Raw genomic sequence first — 13,603 nt, 5'->3', positions numbered from 1 at the left:
ACACACCCATTTTAAATTTTTTTAAAAATTTCATTTTTTCGTTTAAAAATTTTATTTTTGTTTTATACATGATTATTTATATTTTGATTTTAAATAAAACTATTATTTTAATAATATTAAATATTATTTTGATTTTTTTAAAATATAGATATAAAAATATATAATTATATCCACAATCTTTGACTTTAAGCTTCAAGAAAACACGTGGATGTACAACGTAGTATCGTAGAAACATGTGCTCATTAAATGAACCAGGATTTTCACACCAATAAGGGCCATTTTCATTTCTTATAAAACAAGAAAAAAAAAGAGTGCCGTGATTGGAAAAACACCAAGATGCCATCTCCTTGGCGTGTATTGAGACAACTGTTTCCTAAACCAACAAAGATCCTTGAAACTCATGATCAGTAACATTGGATTCCGTTCACTGAATAATATGCCAGATATGTAGTATTATTTATTTGTTTAACCTGATTAAGCTTTTATTTTGTTGTACAACAACAATTACTCTTACTAAATGTTTTTCCGATGAAGAAAATTGCTACAGAGAAGTTTCAACGAATATGTGAAGCTTATATGAGATTTTAACTGATGAAAATAAAAGGTTGATATATAATATATATGGAAATGGAGGGACTGACGTCTGGCTTTGAGCTTGGCCCTAGACTGAACAAAGTTGAGGAGATCAAGGATGTCATGATGTTTTTTTTTTGCTAGCTTGTTTTCGGGAAACTTCTACTTTGTGTGAACTATAATGCACTGTACGACTGACATGCATCCTAGAATAAAATATTCTCACTCTGGTGATGTTCATCCCTTCTTTATTAATATTTGAGTACGCGGTCTGCCTCAAATTCAGATATTCTGTCATCTAACTGTTCTGTTGATCATTTGGCCTGTAAAAACCCAAAGATTCAATAGTTGTAGCATTTTCTGCAAGTTTCTACTCCAAGAAAATTTTTGCTTAAAAAATTAAACATGGAAACAGCCTCATGTTTATATCCAGTCTTAGTTGCATTCTCAACTGGAGATTCCAACTGCACATTCATTTCTTCGTCTTTCTTTTTTCTCACCCTATGTTAATGTTCATGTTTAATGTCAGGATGGAAATGGCTAGTGAAGTTCAATCTCAAATATCCAATTCTAATTATATTTCTTTTGGTGGAAATTTGGCTGTTAAAAGATATTCTGGGGTTTTATGATTCTTTGATCAATTCAGTTATTGGTGGAACCTTGTAAAGCTTACTTCTGTAGCGGAGTCATGTATATCTTATTGCTTGTTTTGTTTTAGCTGAGCACTGATTTGCTTTGTAGGAGCTTTTAGCATTCTCCCTCTACACCTTATTTCAAATTGCGGCTACGTTGTCTGGCATTTGTTCAGTGTTCTGTTTTTCTTAGCACAGGTTCAAGAGGCAAGAGCGGGCAGCTCTGAAAGCTCAACAGCTGTTACAAAATGTGGCTGATATGAAAAGAAACAAGCAGTTAGAAAGGGGTAGATTGGTTGTTAGAAAGGCATTTTATGGAAATTGTAAAGCCATGATTGATAATTGGAAGAAACAGAAGATGAAATGGCTTCTCAAATCATAAATGTCATAGTACCTCTAAATTTTCTTGTTAGTGACTGTTGACCAGTGATTAAATATGATGTATATTCCATGCAGACTTGTTTTATTCAAACATGATTTGTAGTTTCAATTCGCCTCATCAGCACAAGTATGTACACTACATTAGCAGTTTCCTTACGTAAAACAAACTTTTTAACACAAGAAGCATTTATTACCTCCCAAACAAATGGAGTGGCATCTCACGTCGCAATATTTTTGAGTTTAGATTACCTAGGAATAGCGGTTAAAATTGTGGAAGTTGGGTTTTTTTTTTTGGGTTTGGTACTAAATATCCTTGAGGATACTTTCATATGATACTTAGATTTCTACATGTTTGTTCAGCTTCATGAAGGTGCGAAAAAATCAAGAATAATGGGCTTTTGCGATCCCTGTCCAGAAGAACATATGTGGAGTGTACATATGGTGTAAGCAGATATGAGGTAGCTGTCTCAACTTATCAGTTGTACTTAATTTAATATATTAGGTGTTGTTTAATGTAAAAGTATGACCGCATGAAAAAGACGACATTCAAATTATGTATTCCAGTGTGTGTGTCATTCATCATTGGAAAGAGTTCAGAGTTTAAAGTTCACACTGTGGATCACCTTCTGGTTGTTTTCCAGTTTTAGATGCAACAGCTTGTTGAGAATCATGGGTGGACATGATCCGATTAAGAATGGATTACTATGCAGATGGGATCGGCGATAGAGAGTTGGATGCAGACAAAGAAAAGAAGTTCGGGATATCTGAGAAGCATCCATAATCTGATCATGTCTCCACCCATGATCCTCGACGAGCCGCTGAAAGGTTGTTACATCTAAAAATGGAAGACGGTAACCACAAGGTGATCAACAGTGCGAACTTTGAACTTTTACAATAATATAAATTGATTACACATTGAACTCTTTCTAATGATGGTCGAAAGAATCTTGTCAGTTTCTCACTTTCTCTTTAAGTTTTGTCAATCCTACGTATCTCTTGCACAAGACGTTCCAAAAAGCTTTGATCTCACCAGAGTTTTTGTATGTGCGTATTACGTATATATATACATATATATTTACTCACTATATTTATTATACTTGGTGTCATGATGTAATTTTAGACTTACCTAATGTGTAGGTGGAAAATGTATACACACATAAAATACCACCATTTTAATTAAGTATTTAGGTATTTTTTTAAAAAATATATATATTAATATAATCATGGCTCCTCACTGATAAAGGAACGGGTTTTTTCCTGCACCCTGAAGCTTGGATATTATATATTGAGTCGAGCTAATCTAAATCCAAGTCCAATACGAAAATAATTATATACATAATGCATCTTTTTCATTAATAAAATTTGAATAAAAGCTTTTCATTTTTTAAAAAATTAAACAAAATACATAACGATTTCTTATAACCTAGTCTTTGTATCTTCTGTATTGGGACGTTGATGTCATTGAACCGAAGGATCGATTCGTGGCTGAATATTTACAACTAGATAGGTTGCAAGTCGATGCTCTTAACGTCAATAAAAACCGTATAAATATATTCTTGCAACTCTAATCATAAGCTTCAACGATTCCCAGTTAATCTATTTTGGTAGCTAAGAAATTGTACATGAGAAAAATAATGGATTTTAAAATAAGAAAAAGGTACATTATTTCTAGACAGCTCAACGAAATGAAACCTAGCATAGTCACGTACTTTGTATTTGCATAATTTCATGTAAAATAACAAAAAAAATTCGGGGCACACATATTACAAATATATAAAAATTCATGTGAGACGATCTCACGAGTCAATTTTGTGAGATAAATGTTTTATTTGGATATTTTTTTGTCAAAATTATTATTTTTATTATAAATATGAACATGATTGATATTTCTCACGAATAAAGTTCTGTGAGATGGTCTCATAAAAGACACACTCTTTAAAAATAACAACGAGGATGGGCCCGCGGCTCTAAATATGCAATAATGTTTAAACCAAGTCAGTTATCATTGCTAAATGAAATAAAAAATACTTGTTATCTAAAACAATATAAGAATCGAGTATGGGCAAAGGTATATTCACCGGAGTTTATGGTCCCCAGAAACGATTAAGGCAATGATATAAAGCATTAACGCAGTTTTTAAGTTGGAGCAAGTGGGTGAGTTAAATATTTAATTGAATCTTTTTAAATTAAAAATAGAATAAGTAACACATATTAAAATTTGTACGAACCCACCCATGTCATGTGTAATTTATTTTTTTAATGACAATGAAGTCTGCCGTCGTCATTTTCGACACCAATTATGTAAATTCTCAGGTAAATCACACTAAAAAAATCATTTACAACATAATTATCCAAGAAAATGCTGATAGAAAGAATCTAATTTATCAAACTATCACTCAAAAAAGTCACTTCTTTTAGTAAATGGAACAACTTGAACGACCTATCTATCATGTGTAAACTATTGACATGAGAAGAATTAGTTGCTGACAAAAAATTCCTATAAAAATGAATTTCCAATGAAAGTGACGCCACACATCATTATTAAATAATCAAGTGTATGCGTAATTAAGTGGAAGGAAAGAACTAATTTAATGAAGCTACACCAATTTTAATATTAATTATTTTTTGTCCATGTCCACTGTATAATCATGTTCCCCTAAGTTTAGTCATTAAAAATTTCGGCAAGATTTGTCCTAATTTCCTCGACTTAAGATATTAATTAATTGCGTCCCTATTTGTCCTCAATCTGTTGTATCTCGAGATTGTTTGACTTAATTCTATGTATTGTTTCCCTTTCAAAAAAATAAAAATTAGGACGCGGTAAGTACGAAATTCACGCCCCACTTGCTTTATACCCCATTTTTTTTATATTTGAACAAATGAAAATTAGGAGAAAAGAGAAGAAGCAAAGTTAATGTGTCCAAATGTGGCAGGCCACGTAAAAACAAAGTAAAGTATTCAAGTGTGAGGCGCCCATGTGGTTTGTTCCAACAAAAATAGTTCTGGTAAATCAATTTCAAGAAATTATATAACATGCCGCACTAAGTACTATTTTATGAACTTCTTAGCATAAATTTGAGTGAGACATCCTACTCAAATAGAGGCATTTCATTTTTGAGTGTGTCTTATATGAGATCGTCTCACGGATCTTAATTTGTGAGACGGGTCAACCCTATGGATATTCACAATAAAAAGTAATATTTTTTCATGGATTACCCAAATAAGAGACCCGTCTCACAAATACGACCCGTGAGACCGTCTCACACAAGTTTTTGCCTTCGTTTTTTCTGTAACAAGAGAACGGTTCGAAACTAATTTATCGTCATGTTTTTAGTAATGAAAATGGGGGAGCCTGGAATCGAGACATTTTTTACGTTAATTTAAGCAAAAATCTGTGTGAGACGGTCTCATAAGTCATATTTTGTGAGACGGATATCTTATTTGGGTCGTCTATGAAAAAATATTACTTTTATGCTCAGAATATTATTTTTTATTGTGAATATCGGTAGAATTGACCAGTTTCACAGATAAAGATTCCTAAGACTGTCTCACAAAAGATCTACTCGTTAATTTATATTCTTGTCATTTGATGCAATGAAGCTCGTGAAAATAACACCATAAAAAATGTAATGCCAGCGGCCTAGCCTGAGGGCATATGTAGCCAACATTGACTCAATCAACAACCGAGACTCTGTCGTGAGAGCGTTTGTTGCCATGCATAGGTTGGATCATGTATTTTGACTAAAGTTAACATTCAGAAGGGGAAAAAAACAGCACACATGCTATGCACCCCTTGCATGAGTGACCAAGCACAAGTAACTTCATGATATATAGCTTTCTGATGGCAAAATCTAACAAGTTTGTATGCAAATGTTTCGTTCATTTCCTTTAAAACAAGTAATTCCAGCACAGAACTAGACATACAGCTCAAGATGAAGCAAGTGTTGTTGAAACGAGGAAAGATTGCGTGTAACTAAAGACAACAAAAAAGTAGTTGCAACATATAAAACCATTCAGCTTTCACAAGGTACAGTCACGATCATTCAATTTACCAATAATTATGTAGTAGTAAATCAGAATATGATCAACACGACGCAAGAGTATTGTTGACAAGCGTTTGAGTTATCAAAATGAGTCACAAGTTTGGAAGCGGATATTTTATTTCACTAGATAATAGATAATAAGGTCCTCCAAAGTCTAGGCTACACGCAATCCAAGCATCTTCAACAAGTCCAAGCCGAAACCGATATAAGCTCGCATTGTTGCCAGCATAGCACAAGCGATGCCTGCCGCCTCTCCACATGAAATCCCCTAACTTGAGTTCTGTTCAGTACACATTCAGCCTGAGTTTCAGAGAAGTTACTAATTGGTGCAGGCAAGAAGCCAGCAGTGGTAAATAGGTTTCTCCATGGTGGCATTATGTCGGGGTAGAAAAGGCGGCCCAAAACTGTGTTTTCGATCCTAGGTTGGAAAAGGAACTTCTCGATTTTGTTCGCAGCATCAGAAGACATGCTAGCAGCATCAACCGAGTCAAGTAAAGCTTCATAGTACCGAAGAGTGTGAAGAATATGATGCGAGAAAGGGAGGTCGATTCGCTCGAATTCATGGTCCAGTGAGACTATGATTTTCGGCGAAAGCTTCTTTATAAGACAAATATATGAAGGGAGTGAAGGGAGACAACTTGTGAAGGACCATATGGGGAAATTCACAGCAACGACCTCACTCTCTGATGCCCTAAACAACGGCACAGAGCCAGAATTTGGATCAAAAGAATCAATATTCACCACGTCAAGCTCAAATTTAATTCCAAGGTCATTAGCAAAATGTGCTAAGTTTTCGTGCATAAGGCTAATCTCAATTGCATGGTAAGTACATGGAGAAACGAAGGCAGTTATCTTCAAAGAAGTCACCCCACCATTTTTCCTTGGAAGCTCTTGCAAGAAAGAAGACCAATGAGCACCAAAACCGATATCAAAATCTATTATATGCATTTGTTTTGCATCATCAAGGGCTTCGAGAAATGCCTGGTTAGCAGAAAAATTCGTGAATTGGATAACTGGAGAAACTTCAGAGAACACCTTATAAGCACCCATCTTGAACATACCATCAAATGGTGTTGGAATTCTTGGAGGTATGGCAGCGATGTGGTTGGGCACCAACACCGACTGTAAAGCCTCTTTCACATAAAAAGCAGATCTTAGAAATGGTTCTGCAATTGGAGAGAGTAATTGATTGAGCCGCGCCAATATCCCCTGCGCGATAGAGAAATTTCCAGCCATCATGGACTCAGCCGCCTTGTAGAGAAGGTCACATACAAACTGTTGCTGCTCATTTGGAATTGTACTCATTTGCCCCAAGCAACTATCTACAGTCTCGTGTTTGGGCACCAATAATGGCTTCATCTTAAAGTCTTCCAAAGGAAGCAGAATCTGAGGTAACTGTAGCTGTTTCATCATCAACAGTTCAAGGCCCGAATCCACAAATTGAACACTGCGGTTCTGAGAACATAACTTTGAGTCAACGATGCCCACATTCGGATGATTTTGGCATGACTGTATCCTGTGTTGCTGCTCTTGTTGAGTGCCAAAAATCGATGGGTTAAAGTTTGTCATGCTCAAATTTGCTGCATTTTGAACCATGGATGGATTTAAACCTGCTTCTGGATTAAAAATCTCAGCTTTGTCCTCTAAAGTCTCATGTTCAAATAGTGTACCAGAAGCCAAACATGCCGAAGTGTTGCCATTGTTATGGCTAAGCACACAACTTGAATCCAAACCAAATAAATCCTTATTGTCATTAAATAAAAACCCAGATTCAGATAGGCTCAAAATAGGATTATTATAGCTAGAGAAATCATTACCCACAACTGTGGAACCAGAGAGACCAGTAAATTCATGACTCGTATCCATGTCTCCAAAACCCGTATAGCATTGAAACTCACTTTGCTTTCCTGCTACCAAAAACAGCTTCAAAATCTCACTTTGACAGGCAGCAGATTCAGACAAGTTCCCCCTTTCTTCAACTCCAAGATTGAATTTTTCAGAGCGCAAATGGCCGCCAAGCTCCAGGCCACCGTCATGAACGGACTGTGGGTCAATAAAATATCCCTCTTCTCCACAACCGCCGCCGCAGGAGGTTGCGGAGGTTACTATTGAATGCTTATTTGCAGACATAATTCCTGCTTGGGTGGCGTTATTGAACGAAGGGAAAGTAGATGTGGAGGTGGAGGGGCTTGGACTTCTGGTGTCCAGCACAGAAATTGGCTCGATCTTCGTAAAGGTTCCATCTTTCTTGAAATTTGCTTCAAAAGTCGAAGAAGCAAAACCGCCACCAGCACCTTCAGCTTGTAAATTGTTGTAATTATACTGCATTTCTATCATCTACGAAAAAAAAACCCAACAACAACAAAAATTAAACAACAAAGTCACTGAAATATAGATAAAAGGAACGAAGAAACAAGAAAGTACCATACATATCTGGGTCAAGTTTCGTTTCTCTTAAACTGTTTTTTCCACTCCCTCTTCTTCTACCAAGATTTGAGACAGGTTTCTTGAAGAAAATAATGCGGTAAAAATCAAAGCCAAGAATCTCTTGAAGAACAACCCATTAGCCCTCGGAGAAAAAGAACACCAAGACCATCACCTCCCACCAGTCTTCTGAAATTTTCATTCTGAACTCCATCCCGGTCCTCCTAGTCTTTTCCCCTCTCTCTCTATAGATATATGAATCTTTCTAATTCCTCCAACATTAAGTTTTAATTAATAATCAATAACAAAAATAATATATCTGATTCTAATATAGAATACAGAGCCTGAATATTAAATTTGAACTGTTTTTACTCGTTTCTTTTTTGGTTTTCCCCGGGCTTTTACTTTTTCCTTTTTCACTTGCTATGCGCTAATAGGGACATAGCAGCAGTAGTGTGTACTCTTCCCTGTTTTGCCATGAATGAGTGTGTCATAAAAAAGGTAATAAAGTGGACCTCCCCCGCTGCCCATTTCCCTCTCTAGTCTCCATCTCTCGTTTTCAACCTCCATCTGATCTGCCATTTTCTGTATCCACAAATTTTTTGTTGTTTGAGGCCTGCCCGTGCCCGCCTCTTGGACCTTCTTGTACGGTTTCGCTAGCTTGGCCCAAAAAAATTCGAAAAATATCATATATTGTAACAATAAAATAAAATAACTTTCAGGAAATAATTTTATGATCATAATCATAAATTACAGCCTCGACAAGTATTGTGGCTTGTATCTCCACCAAACAACCCCACCGTCTCATATTTGTTTTTCTTGCCGTTTTTGTTTACCTCAAACTTGACAAATATTTGATGAAATAAAGATATATAATCAATTAATATCTTTCTTATTTTTTCAAATCAAACGATGTCCAAAATAATATATATAATGACGATTAGTCTTGAGTTTTTATGTTTTCTTTATTCTTTAAAAATATTTTTTTCTTTATTAATGATGATACGAACCTTGAAATTTTAATGTTTTAATAATTCAACCGATAAAAGTAATAATATACACACTCAATGGTTTATATTGGTGGGGTTGGAGAAACCGTATTCGATTGAGTCATTGACCTCAATTTAAGTGTTGAAGGTTGCCTTGTCGAATGTTGATTGGAGGATAAATTCATAAAATATTAACTTTTGCGCACGACCTAATCTATCTATCTAGTTTCCCCCTGTTGGATTATTTCTTCTCCACTCTGTCTGTACATGCTAGGATATTAACATGTTCTATTATTTAAGATCTTGCTCGAGCTTGGGATTTTGCATCTGAACACGATCAACTTTAAACCCCCGCTATACTCATTTGAACCTCATTTTTCTATTTGGATTTTAATTTTTGTTTTTATTATCATTTTACTCGTCAACAATTCTATTTTTTTAAGAGCAATAAAAGTAAATGTTTTTTTATGAAACGGGTCACATGAAAATTGGATCGCGGAAAAAGTTATTTTGATCCTTCTATTTTATATCTGAGAAACTTTAATTATGATAATAAATTTGGTCCGCATAATTTCAAAATATCTTTTAGAATTTATGGTTTCCGAACAAGGATATTATCTTCACTTTTACTGGATTTTGAGCAAAAGAATTGCCATCTCACCTGATAAGAGAGGTGGGCATGTACCATGTATTACCGGAGACAAAAATTTGTGTGAAAGACCGATCTCTTATTTGGGTCACTCATAAAAAAATATTACTTTTTATGCTAAGAATATTATTTTTTATTGTGAATATGAGTAGGATTGACCCGTCTCACATATTATGATCCGTGAGACGGTCTCACATAAGACTCACTCATTACCGACGAAGACCAATCTCCTTAATTAATGAAATCAAAATTAAAAATAGTACCCATTTCACGTGGGCATTGCTTAACCTTGGTAATTTTATATTAACTTTGCATTTTAGGGGCGAGCTAGCAAAGCTGGACTTGGCGAGGCAACGAAAGTGAAGCCCAATCTGTGCTTTGAGAGCACATACGAATATACGATGATGTGATGAAATTGGTAGTTTCATCTTATGTTGATTTCAGTGTTGATAAGATAAGTTTATCTAGTTTTTATTTTCCGTGAGAAGATAATGTTGATATATTGATTTTTAATTATATTCAATAAGTTTATGTTTATTAAATAGATTAAAATTGCACATAATTTAAAAAGTTTACAATCAAATATAATTAAATTTGAAACTCACATGTAATTTTTTTTAAATAAAATCACAATTAAAAAATATGCAATTTTTTTTAAAAGAGACATAATTACAATGACTCAAGATTAAAAATGGACTATTTCCATTATTTATCCACGTAAATTTCAAATATTTTTGATCATGTGTAAAATGAAAAGAAAATGAAGGATTATTTATAGAAAAATTGTTGGCAAAAACTTCTGTGAGACGAACTCACGGATCGTATTTTGTGATACAGATATATTATTTGGGTCATCCATTAAAAAATATTATTTTTTATGCTACTTTTTACTGTGAATATCGATAGGGTTGACTCGTCTCACAGATAAATATTCATGATACTGTCTTACAAGAGACCTATTCACAATTCTTGTATTTTGTAAAATATAGCCGTTGAGATTTTTTATGTTTTTTTATTCAATTATTATAATTTTTTTGGATTTTTTCAATAAAAAATCATTTTTAAAAATTAAATAATGTATGAGATGATCATCTTTGCCTTTAAACTTTTTTTTTTCTAAAATTTTAAAAAATTAACTTACGGTTAAATTTTTTTGACAGTTCAATATTTAAAAAAATTAAAAATTTGGGTGAGCTTCATCACATGAGGTCCACCATTATCCTCATCCTCGGCGACGATAGGAAAGTACTTGGGTATGAAAAGCGTGTCTTCCTCGCCCATTGCTCACACGGGTGAGAACTTGTGTCGTAACCTTTCAACTCAATCTTCGTCTCGATACAAATTATAAATCTTTTTTTTTTCCGATCTCGTACTCAATAAGTATCGAGACCAGAATGTTGGGGATCTCATATGGTAGAGAGAGGATATTCGAACAATTTTTTTTAAATCCATTAAAGCTTTCAAAGTACATATTGGATCTGGATAAGACTCGTCGATTTTTAATTTCTGATTAGCACGAATACGACTAACCATGTATATAATCATTACAAATTAAATCATCTTCTTGGTCCATTATAAATAAATGGAAACAACTTATTGATTAATCCAAGCAAATACAAAACAAAAATTAACTTACCAAGTCATTGTCTCGAACCTTCTCCAGCTCCACTTGACATCAATCGGTATTCTGGTATCCGAATAATGTTCAGTGATTATATTTATTCACTTATGGTATGTTTTGTATGAGTGATAAGCAAATGATAGATTATTAAACTCTGTTTGTCTCATTTTTTATTGGTCCAATTAATCAAGAAGATCATGATAAAAAAAACCTATATGGGTGAAAAGACATGCATTTGTTTTGGGAGGATTGAGAATCCAATTATATATTCTTACCTTAAGTTTTGTCATCAATCCCATTAATTATCCTATCTTACACACCAAACATAGCCTTATAGTATTTTATTAATAAATAATATTTTATGAATAAAAACAATTTGGAATGTATCAATACTCGATTTCCTGCCGATGGCTAGTCATGTCCTTCTTAACCACAACAATGTGTTCCCATTTTTTCTTGACAAAAACTTGTGTGAAACGCTCTCACGGATCATATTTTGGGAGACGAATATTTTATTTGAGTCATCCATAAAAAATATTATTTTTTATGCTAAGAGTATTACTTTTATTGTGAATATCGGCATGGTTGATCCGTCTCATAGATAAATATTTGTGAGACCGTCTCATAAGAGACCTACTCGTTTTTCTTTTAGATTTAGGCTGAAATGGAGAAAATGATGATAAACTATATTTCGATTTTGTACAATTTTATTGGAATTATAATTATAATATTGCTTGTGTGGATATTTATTTGGATAAATTATTTAACAATTTAATTTAAGCCCTAAAATCGTCATCTATAAGCTAGCTCATTTTAAATGCATTAATCTATACGGTTTTTGCCTAATACTTTTATAATTAAAATTATAATATCTGACCTAATGTGTTGATGATATTATAGTATTTTTCAGAAAGGTCCCTCTCCTGAAATTGATCGGGACCGAAAAAATCTCTACAACTCGGGTCGAGAAAAAGACGGGCAAACAAAAAATTTGAGAAAACTCTCTCAAAAATCTAATATTTTTGGTTTTTAATATTAGATATAATTAATTAATCGATCGAATTTCTTGATCCAATCTGAATAAAAGTATTTATTGACTACGGCTTGGGAAAGTGCAAATGCCAACATTATTTAATAAAATCGATGTTGGGTCGTCTTATTCATACTCCATAATATGTATGTGAGGCGTGGCACGGTAAGTTTGTAAAACGACAGAAAATTGACGAGTATAAAAACTCAGTGAAAGAATATTATTACGTCTATCGATGTCTCCCCGGCCCTTTTGTTCTCTCCAAAAACTACCTTCCCTCTGTTTTTCATCTGAGAAATTCTCTTGTTTTCTTTATCAAACCAAATATTTTAAAAATAATGGCAACTTATTTTTAAAATTTTCACTTCAATAACTTACGTTTGATTCCACGTTCCTATTTCAATTGTAATTACTGTAAAAGTTAATAATGATAACAATAATCTTGTTGTATATTATATTGTTACTCAATGTACTATATTTTCTGATATTAAAATATTCATTTTCTATTAAAAAAGTTAAATAGAACGATTCTTCTGATGTGATATGACATCTAACATAAAAAAATCAAACGAGACGGAAATAAAATGTGAGTAGATTTTTTGTAAGACGATCTCGCGAATATTTATCTGTGAGACGGATCAACTCTACTGATATTCACAATAAAAAATAATAATCTTAATATAAAAAATAATATTTTTCATGGATGTTCAAATAAGAGATCTGTCTCACAAAATACGACCCGTGCAATACCGTCTCACACAAATTTTTGTCATTAAATATTTATCAAAATCTATCAAAATTCAACTTTTGATCAATGAAAATTGTAATTTAAAATGGTTTCAGAATTATAATCTTTAGCTTTTGGTTCAAGGTTACGGATGAACTGTTATATCTCTGTCATATTAAAGTTGAACATATATATAAATTTATTTGGTCACTATTCTCACTAAAATCTTATGCTCATGTTATCATATCCCGACTCCCATCTCTTTCACTTCATCCAAAAACTAAAACTTAAATTGCAAAATATCCACTATTTATTTGGTTATTTGGTTTCTCATCTTCCTAAACTACCGCAGCTTCAATTTCATTTAATTTACTATATAAAATTATAAATATCATAATTTTATCATACATACAAAATGCTCCGGTTGCAGTACGTGTTATATAAAATAAATTATTATGACTATATAAAATTATGATATTTAAAATTTTATAACATACGCGTTGCGTGTGTTTCGGTTGCTACTATATATTATGT

At 33.3% G+C, this 13,603-nt stretch overlaps 1 protein-coding gene and 1 long non-coding RNA gene across 4 annotated transcripts; both read right to left on the bottom strand.

Moving 5' to 3' along the window:
* Nucleotides 1-1,302: 1,302 nt before the first annotated feature.
* Nucleotides 1,303-1,829, bottom strand: LOC140833549 (uncharacterized). Its single transcript, XR_012118500.1, has 2 exons — nucleotides 1,755-1,829; nucleotides 1,303-1,459 (listed from the first exon to the last, which is right to left on the bottom strand). It is a non-coding gene; the product is annotated as an uncharacterized lncRNA (long non-coding RNA).
* A 3,805-nt stretch (nucleotides 1,830-5,634) lies between these two features.
* On the bottom strand, nucleotides 5,635-8,538 carry LOC140834641 (scarecrow-like protein 6). 3 transcript variants are annotated; one of them, XM_073199673.1, is made up of 3 exons: nucleotides 8,054-8,538; nucleotides 7,447-7,966; nucleotides 5,635-7,239 (listed from the first exon to the last, which is right to left on the bottom strand). In XM_073199673.1, exons 1-3 carry the CDS (start codon nucleotides 8,054-8,056, stop codon nucleotides 5,810-5,812), a joined length of 1,953 nt encoding a protein of 650 aa, XP_073055774.1. In that variant the 5' UTR covers nucleotides 8,057-8,538; the 3' UTR covers nucleotides 5,635-5,809. The 3 variants fall into 3 exon arrangements, with proteins under 3 accessions (XP_073055774.1, XP_073055772.1, XP_073055773.1); XM_073199671.1 differs by having other exon boundaries at nucleotides 5,635-7,966; nucleotides 8,054-8,537; XM_073199672.1 differs by having other exon boundaries at nucleotides 5,635-7,966; nucleotides 8,059-8,534.
* Between the last annotated feature and the right edge of the window lie 5,065 nt (nucleotides 8,539-13,603).

Source organism: Primulina eburnea, chromosome 6 (genome assembly GCF_022965805.1).
Source record: "Primulina eburnea isolate SZY01 chromosome 6, ASM2296580v1, whole genome shotgun sequence".
NCBI classification, from domain to species: domain Eukaryota; kingdom Viridiplantae; phylum Streptophyta; class Magnoliopsida; order Lamiales; family Gesneriaceae; genus Primulina; species Primulina eburnea.
Note: the sequence above shows the minus strand (reverse complement) of the source record. Positions and strands in the feature narration are given on the sequence as shown.